Here is a 10,000-nt window from a genome sequence, read left to right on the forward strand (position 1 = left end):
ACACACACACACACACACACACACACACACACACACACACACACACACACACACACACACACACACACACGCAAACTGAAAATAGCCCAGTGGTTGCTGAGACAATAGGGCTGTAGGATAAGCTTGTTCTGACTGTGATGAGCTCCACAAACAATGGAAACAGGTTCAGCAGATTGGGTGATGCAGAAAAAGAGAAACTCACAGACACTATAAACTAAATACATAAAAAAAATGAAAAAATACACATTTTGCATCCTGAATAGTTTATGTCGATTTTCAGCCATTCTGAGCTACTCAAACAAAAGTACAGTACATGTGAAATATGACAATAGTGTGAATAATTGTTGTGCAAATGTGACATATTGATGCTATATTTTACATGATAATCTTACATGCACTGTGATAAAACAAGGCCAAATCAGTCATTATAAATATCATAGATGTATAAATATTTTATGAATGTTATTGTTGCACTAATCATATGTGCTTCCATTCCATGCATGCTGTCTACGTCATGTTCACTTTAGACATATTTATCATTTCAATGCAGTCCACCACTTAATGCTATTTTAATGACTCAATGTAGTCCACCACACTAGCCCCCCATATTTACTGTACCATTGAAATTTGTCAACTCCCCATATGGTAGATGTGGGTTAGCGCAGATATCACCACACCACCCCATATTTATCATTGTACTTTTTTCAACTGCCCATATGGTAAAGATGACCTTCAGTAACACAGTTGGCCACATCAGCCCCCATTTTTACATTGTATGGATTGGGTGACTTAATACAATTCACCACACCATCCCCCATACTGCATACCGTATGCACCATTGTCATTTTTCAACTGTCCATATGGTAAAGGTGGCCTGATACAGTTCTCCACACCACCCCCATATTTACATTGTATGGTATGGCTGAATTAATGGTCCACCACACCACCCCCATATTCACCATTGTAATTTGTCAACTGCCCATATGGTTCAGTATGAGTGTCGGAGCCATATCTGTGTTTGTAGATCTGCATTAAGGTGCTAGAAAACCTGTAAGAAAAACCTGTTGGAAAAAGAGAGATTTTATGTTGGTTAATTATTTACAGTTTCTATGTTTATTTATTTTGTGTTTTCATACTTACCTATTTACTTACCTTTTTTAAGTTGATTGTTGTATTAGACCTGCACCTGAAAGTACTTGCCTGATTGCCTGCCATCCAACCATAGACACACCCCTTAGACGCGCAGGTGCGCGAAGACGGCACTTTAAATGGATGCCGATTCATTGTCTTGGTAGGATGGCCGTGAGAAGGAAAAGTTTTCAGACCGCAGAAATTTAGAAGAACAGTAAGGTAGCAAAACCTCTGCAAATATTTCCCTTTATGTTCAGATTGTTACCTTTGTTCTACATGGAAAAAGAAAACCGGATTGACGAATTAAAACCAAAAACTTTATTTCCTCGTCTGTGAGTGCTTTTACTGCTGGACTGCGCGTCGGGACAAACTTACCACCATCCTCACTGGCGTTTGATAAATTCGCCTTTACAAAGTCTGAAAACTCCGAACCTGACGGTAAGAAGGACTTTTTGGAAATACATTGGATCACTTTACCCTGCTTCGGATACGTGGATGCTTACAAGTGGATGCGCTAAAAGGAATTAATTGGAAGCGTAAAAGTATGAAAGCAAGCCTGCAAGCAGGGTGAGTGAAGAACACGTGGACGTGTAACGATTGAAGGACTTAGAAAATTAATGGACAGTAGTAATTGTATAGACTACTGAGGAAGTTTACATAGCGATTGTGGACTAAAGGAATTCACAGAGTGATTGTTTACTGACCAAGTAAATGTCGGAAAAGAAAAGCGAGACGGCACAAGACCCGGCCAAGTCATTACAGGCCAAGGTCCTCTCTCGCCGCGGCAAATTAAGTGTCTGTACGAAACAGATAAATGAAATTCGGACTATGATTAAGAAAAATGTAGAAGTGGGAGAAGTCGAAGAAAATCTGAAGGCACTGTTGTTGAGCATTGACTCTTTTAAAACATCCCACGACGAAGTACAAGAATTTCTGTTAGAAGAAGAAATGGAAAGTAACACGGAGTGGTTTAATGGGAAAATGCAGGAAACTGAGGATTTCACCAAAGAAGTGGAAATGTGGAAGAAGGAAAAAGGTAGACTACATTCAAGTGTCGAAATTCACACAAACACTTTTAATCCTTCTAAATGCCCAATATTCCAGTTAAAAATGGCTGCATTGGCTGAGAAGGCTGCACTCGAAGCGCGCTTGAAAGCGTTGCCAGCGCTACATGCATTGCGCATGGAGCAGGTGGCCTTGAGACACCAGAGAGAGAGCGCAGAGCTTCAGCGTGAACATGCAGAGAAACTCGCCAAGCTGAGAACCCTGATTGATCGTGGTGAGCAGAAGGATGCCAGAGAGGACTTCATGAAGGCAAGCAGAGACCAATGCACTGCACCAACTGCAACCTCTGCCATTGAGTCTGCACTGGTGCCTGTGACTGTAATATCCAAGACACTATCACACAGCAACTCCAGTAGCACCAGATCATCCTCCATGATGAGCACACGACATAATTCTACAGCCGCTGCTGATGACCTCGCCGCCTTCAACACAGCTGATGACGTCGACGCCGCAGCCTGTGATGTCACCGCCATATCCTGTGATGACATCACTTCCACAGCCCGTGATGACCTTGCCACTGCAGCCAGTGATGACATCACAGACGTTGACGACGACGCCGTAACTGATGACATCGACGCCGCAGGTGATGACCCCTTAGACATCGACGCCGCAGGTGATGACCCCTTAGACATCGACGCCGCAGGTGATGACCCCTTAGACATCGACGCCGCAGGTGATGACCCCTTAGACATCGGCTCAGCCGCCGATGAACCCTCAGACATCGCCGCCGCCGCCGTTGACCCCTCAGACATCGCCGCCGCCGCCGATGAACCTTCAGACATCGCCGCCAGCGCAGCAGCCGATGACCCCTCAGACATCACAGCCGCCGATGAACCCTCAGACATCGCCGCCGACACCGATGAACCTTCAGACATCGCCGCAGCAGACGATGAGCCCTCAGACATCGCAGCCGCCGATGACCCCTCAGACATCGCCGCAGCCGCCGATGAGCCTTCAGACATCGCAGCCGACGCCAGCGATGAGCCTTCAGACATCGCAGCCGACGCCAGCGATGAGCCTTCAGACATCGCAGCCGACGCCAGCGATGAACCCTCAGACATCGCCGCCAGTGCAGCAGCCGATGAACCTTCAGACATCGCAGCCGACGCCAGCGATGAGCCTTCAGACATCGCAGCCGACGCCAGCGATGAACCCTCAGACATCGCCGCCAGTGCAGCAGCCGATGAACCTTCAGACATCGCAGCCGACGCCAGCGATGAGCCTTCAGACATCGCAGCCGACGCCAGCGATGAGCCTTCAGACATCGCAGCCGACGCCAGCGATGAGCCTTCAGACATCGCAGCCGACGCCAGCGATGAGCCTTCAGACATCGCAGCCGACGCCAGCGATGAACCCTCAGACATCGCCGCCAGTGCAGCAGCCGATGAACCTTCAGACATCGCAGCCGACGGCGATGAGCCCTCAGACACCGCCGCCGCCAGCGATGGGCCTTCAGACATCGCAGCCGACGCCAGCGATGAGCCTTCAGACATCGCAGCCGACGCCAGCGATGAGCCTTCAGACATCGCAGCCGACGCCAGCGATGAGCCTTCAGACATCGCAGCCGACGCCAGCGATGAGCCTTCAGACATCGCAGCCGACGCCAGCGATGAGCCTTCAGACATCGCAGCCGACGCAGCCAGCGATGAGCCTTCAGACATCGCAGCCGACGCAGCCAGCGATGAGCCTTCAGACATCGCAGCCGACGCAGCCAGCGATGAGCCCTCAAACATCGCCGCCGCCGATGAGCCCTCAGACATCGCAGCCGACGCCGATGAGCCTTCAGACACCGCCGCCGCCAGCGATGGGCCTTCAGACATCGCAGCCGACGCCAGCGATGGGCCTTCAGACATCGCAGCCGACGCCAGCGATGGGCCTTCAGACATCGCAGCCGACGCCAGCGATGAGCCTTCAGACATCGCAGCCGACGCCAGCGATGAGCCTTCAGACATCGCAGCCGACGCCAGCGATGAGCCTTCAGACATCGCAGCCGACGCCAGCGATGAGCCTTCAGACATCGCAGCCGACGCCAGCGATGAGCCTTCAGACATCGCAGCCGACGCCAGCGATGAACCCTCAGACATCGCCGCCAGTGCAGCAGCCGATGAACCTTCAGACATCGCAGCCGACGGCGATGAGCCCTCAGACACCGCCGCCGCCGGCGATGGGCCTTCAGACATCGCAGCCGACGCCAGCGATGGGCCTTCAGACATCGCAGCCGACGCCAGCGATGGGCCTTCAGACATCGCAGCCGCCGATGACCCCTCAGACATCGCAGCCGACGCCAGCGATGAGCCTTCAGACATCGCAGCCGACGCCAGCGATGAGCCTTCAGACATCGCAGCCGACGCCAGCGATGAGCCTTCAGACATCGCCGCCGCCGCCAGCGATGAGCCTTCAGACATCGCAGCCGACGCCAGCGATGAGCCTTCAGACATCGCAGCCGACGCCAGCGATGAGCCTTCAGACATCGCAGCCGACGCCGACGATGAGCCTCCAGACATCGCCGCCGACGCTGAGCCTCCAGACATCGCCGCCGACGCTGAGCCTCCAGACATCGCCGCCGACGCTGAGCCTCCAGACATCGCCGCCGCCGATGACCCCTCAGACATCGCCGCCGCCGATGACCCCTCAGACATCGCCGCCGCCGATGACCCCTCAGACATCGCCGCCGCCGATGACCCCTCAGACATCGCCGCCGCCGCCGATGACCCCTCAGACATCGCCGCCGCCGATGACCCCTCAGACATCGCCGCCGCCGATGACCCCTCAGACATCGACACCACAGGTGATGACCCCTTAGACATCGACGCTGCAGGTGATGACATCGACGCCGCAGGTGATGACCCCTTAGACATCGACGCCGCAGGTGATGACCCCTTAGACATCGACGCCGCAGGTGATGACCCCTCAGACATCGGCGCAGCCGTCGATGAACCCTCAGACATCGCCGCAGCCGCCGATGAACCCTCAGACATCGCCGCAGCCGCCGATGAGCCCTCAGACATCGCCGCAGCCGCCGATGAGCCCTCAGACATCGCCGCAGCCGCCGATGACCCCTCAGACATCGCAGCCGCCGATGACCCCTCAGACATCGCAGCCGCCGATGACCCCTCAGACATCGCAGCCGCCGATGACCCCTCAGACATCGCAGCCGCCGATGACCCCTCAGACATCGCAGCCGCCGATGACCCCTCAGACATCGCAGCCGCCGATGAGCCCTCAGACATCGCAGCCGCCGATGACCCCTCAGACATCGCAGCCGCCGATGACCCCTCAGACATCGCAGCCGACGCCGCCGATGACCCCTCAGACATCGCAGCCGACGCCGCCGATGACCCCTCAGACATCGCCGCCGACGCCGCCGATGACCCCTCAGACATCGCCGCCGACGCCGCCGATGACCCCTCAGACATCGCCGCCGACGCCAGCGATGACCCCAAAGACATCGCCGCCGACGCCCGCGATGACCCCAAAGACAACGCAGACGCCCGCGATGAAGACATTGACGTAGCAGCCTGTGATGAAGACATCGCAACAGCCACCGCCACCGCCGATGATGATGAGGCCATCACAGCAGCAGCAGCAGCAGCAGCCGCCGATGATGATGATGATGATGATGAACACATCGACGCGCCCGATGAAGACGAAGACATCGCCGCCACTGGCGAGGCAGACATCGGCAGTGTGCAAGCTGTGAGGGATCGGACTCCTGTGGCCAGTGCGTCGCCGCGGCCAGCAACAGGGGCCAGTCACTGTCGCCATGTCTACCACTGGAAAACCAGAAAGAAGAAGGACTCAGCGGTCATGGCCGACCGCCCCACTGCGGCTGGAGGATCTTGGCCGTCAGTCCAGATGGTGAGACCCTGGACCAGACCAAATGATGCACTCAGGAGCGGTGCGGTGGGACCCAGGCCTCCATGATCCAGAGGCCGATGGACAAGCAGAACTGGATTCTATCGGTGAGAAATCTGCTTGCTGGAAAGTCTGGCTAGCTCTGTCAGGCCTATGGGCAACAACCCTGCACGCTCCCATTACTGACAAACCCAAACATTCCTATGCGTGCCCACACAACAGCCCATACACTTGCATTCATGGACTTCACAATTTTGCACCACATTTTACAGTCACTCTTGCACATACATGAACTTTCACCTATTGCACAACATATACATTGGACTTGGATTTTTGCAACCTTTTTTATTTTTACCTTTTTTGAATTTTTTCACCACAAGGACTTGTCTTGCACTCAAACTTAAAAAAAAAAAAACTGGCAAGAAACCCTACAAACGTATACATTGATGTGATTTAATATTTGTGAAGAGTAACGTACCAACCTTTTTATTTAGATTTTCTTGGTTCTTAAGTATTCATGGCTACCTTTTGTGTATGGACTGATGTATTTTGTTATTTTGGAACATCAGAAGGTCTACTGCATAGCATTTAGATGTATTTTATGGCTCCTTTCCGTTAATTTAGTTGGTAATTGTACTGTAGTGACAATTAGGGGCCAGTGTGTCGGAGCCATATCTGTCATGTTTGTAGATCTGCATTAAGGTGCTAGAAAACCTGTAAGAAAAACCTGTTGGAAAAAGAGAGATTTTATGTTGGTTAATTATTTACAGTTTCTATGTTTATTTATTTTGTGTTTTCATACTTACCTATTTACTTACCTTTTTAAGTTGATTGTTGTATTAGACCTGCACCTGAAAGTACTTGCCTGATTGCCTGCCATCCAACCAGAGACACACCCCTTAGACGCGCAGGTGCGCGAAGACAGCACTTTAAATTGGTGCTGATTCATTGTCTTGGTAGGATGGCCGTAAGAAGGAAAAGTTTTCAGACCGCAGAAATTTAGAAGAACAGTAAGGTAGCAAAACCTCTGTAAATACTTACCTTTATGTTCAGATTGTTACCTTTGTTCTACATGGAAAAAGAAAACCGGATTGACGAATTAAAACCAAAAACTTTATTTCCTCGTCTGTGAGTGCTTTTACTGCTGGACTGCGCGTCGGGACAAACTTACCACCATCCTCACTGGCGTTTGATAAATTCGCCTTTACAATGAGTGACTTACTGAAGTTCGCCACAGTGTTCCTCATACAGTATGCACCATTGTAATTTGTCAGGCCTACCTTGCTTGCGGCAGCCCGTAGCTGGTTCCCACACCGACGCGGGGTAAACTGTACACCACCCTCTTCACGGTGGCCTGGTCCGGAAAGTTGAACATGACCGAGGCTATTGAGGGGCAGAGACATGACATCACACATAGAAAGCATGCAGAGGTGTGAGGTGGATGTGGTGTGGTTGTTGAAGGCTTAAAAGTGCACTGTGTAGGATGGTGGATAGAGCATTGAAACTGTGCTGTCTATTCCCAAATTTGATCTTTTCATGAATATTAATAAATAATAAACCAATATTTACTAGCATGACCAAAGTACTGTATGTTTTGCAGCTAAAAATGTCTATTTCTGGAAATTCAAAATGGTGGACAATGGAGAAGATCCATTTCATGTGTGAGAAGTGCAATTTTCCCAGTCATAATAAATACTTGGTGGTGGTAAGTATTCATGAAAAAGGTAACATTTGTGATTGGTCAGCATGAATTCTTGAAAATGACTAAAAGAAAGTACAAAACTACCAAAAATATTACACCTTTAAAGGATTTATCCGGAGTTGGAACAAGTTTGCCAGATTTTTGCATGTTTGGGATGAAATGCAGTCACTCTAGAGCAAAATCAAGGCAAAAGGATGCGTTTTGAGAAAGTTTGATAATATCACGTTAGCCTCGTTAGCCATATCAGCTATGCAATATGAAAGATGCGGGCATCGTTTTTCGACATTTTAAAGTCTTGCACAGCTCAAAACAACGTCACACTTACCTCGTAATATGTTGAGGGTATCCACACATAAACCGAAGTGTCCAAAGCCCTTCATGTATTCTTGAAAGGTCTGCAGAATGTGTTTTGTGAAGCTACTACCTTGAGAATATCTAAATTACGGTCAAGAAAAACTATTTGACACAAAAGCCCACCAAGTAGATTGCCGAGTGCGTCGCACCATCAGCTGTGGTTACTCGCTATGGAAATAATCATAGCTGATGATGCGACGCACTCGGCAATCTACTTGGTGGACTTTAGTGTCAAATAGTTGTCTTGACCGTAATTTAGATATTCTCAAGGTAGTAGCTTCACAAAACACATTCTGCAGACCTTTCAAGAATACATGAAGGGCTTTGGACACTTCGGTTTATGTGTGGATACCCTCAACATATTATGAGGTACGTGTGACGTTGTTTTGAGCTATGCAAGACTTTAAAATGTTGTGTTTTTGAAATGTGTGTAACCGCCGAAAAACGATGCCCGCATCTTTCATATTGCATAGCTGATATGGCTAACGAGGCTAACGTGATATTATCAAACTTTCTCAAAACGCATCCTTTTGCCTTGATTTTGCTCTAGAGTGACTGTATTTCATCCCAAACATGCAAAAATCAGGCAAACTTGTTCCAACTCCGGATAAATCCTTTAAGGTGTTACTGCATTAGCATACTGTGTTGTAACTTACTCATATGGCCATGAAGAACTCCATTCCATATTCATTATAAGATCAAATTTGTGCCAATAGGCAGTACAGTTTCAATGACCAACAAAGTTGCAATAACTACTATGGCCACAATCCTACAGAGTGCACCTGTAGAGAAAACCTTTTTTTTACATTGGGCCCTTGATTTCACATTATAACCTAATGTTCTACTCACCCATCATGTTCACCCATGAAATTACTTCCTATGGGCATTTTTTTACAAGCACAAACTCTGTTTTTAATCCATTCATTATGATACCCTACCACTGATAACATGTACAGTAGGTGGATGGCTTGCTTCAAAACATCCAGGCTATGTTTTTAAACGTAGAGTAAAGACGGGAGGTCGTGACATCAACATCATGTTGTCGATGTTGTCACGAGCTCCCACCGGTAAGTGTGTGGTAACTTACTCCTGTTAGCCATGAAGACCTCCATGGCCGTGTTCTGCAGCAGAAAGCGCCTGGAGAAGACCGCCCGGATCTCACTGAACATCCACTTACCATGCAGACCCTCCGAATAGGCCAGCACCTGAGAGAAGGAGAGAGAGAGGGGGTGGGTAAAGAGAGAGAGAGAGAGAGAGAGAGAGAGAGAGAGAGAGAGAGAGAGAGAGAGAGAGAGAGAGAGAGAGGAGGAGGAGAGAGAGACACATAGAGAGGGAGATAGAGATGAGGAAGAGAGAGAAAGAGAGAGAGAGCGAGAGAGAGAGACAGAGAGAGAGATAATGAGAGAGTGAGAGAATGAGAGAATGAGCAGGAAAAAAGATAAAATGGAAGAGGGATGAGAAGAATGAAGGGATGGAGACAGGGAAACAAGGGAAAGGACCATTAGACATACACATACGCTCCACATAGACATCGGTGGTGAGGAGGGGTTAGATCCTGTCAGGGCAAAGGATGCTGGGTAGAAGCAGTAGAGAGGCATCGTTAGTGTTGGTGTTTGACAGACAGGCTCTGGTTGCCTCGCCTGGCTCTCCACAGCTTTCAGACTCATCATCCTGTCTCTCTCTCTCCCAGGCACCACAGCCCCCTCTCTCTTATCGCCCGACTCCCAGTACAGCGCATGACTAACCAGCTTGCACTCAAGAGACCACCCCATGTCCCCTCTAGGAAATATCAACCACCATAGCATTCAAAACACATATAGTAACACAGACATAAATAAAGCTCAGACTATATTTTTAATAACATACAGTATACGTATACATTGTTTTAATGCA

The 10,000-nt window shown here is 49.5% G+C and overlaps 1 protein-coding gene across 1 annotated transcript in view; it reads right to left on the reverse strand.

Annotated features, from left to right (window-relative positions):
- LOC134454832 (neurobeachin-like) overlaps nucleotides 1-10,000 on the reverse strand; it is a 716,394-nt gene that overhangs the window by 174,376 nt on the left and 532,018 nt on the right. Inside the window, exons 46-47 of the mRNA XM_063205991.1 lie at nucleotides 9,195-9,312; nucleotides 7,332-7,434 (exon numbers count right to left, since the gene is read on the reverse strand). Of these exons, the coding sequence (XP_063062061.1) occupies nucleotides 7,332-7,434; nucleotides 9,195-9,312 (221 nt within the window). The remainder of the gene's footprint in view (nucleotides 1-7,331; nucleotides 7,435-9,194; nucleotides 9,313-10,000) is intronic.

This window comes from Engraulis encrasicolus, chromosome 8 (genome assembly GCF_034702125.1).
Source record: "Engraulis encrasicolus isolate BLACKSEA-1 chromosome 8, IST_EnEncr_1.0, whole genome shotgun sequence".
Lineage (NCBI taxonomy): Eukaryota > Metazoa > Chordata > Actinopteri > Clupeiformes > Engraulidae > Engraulis > Engraulis encrasicolus.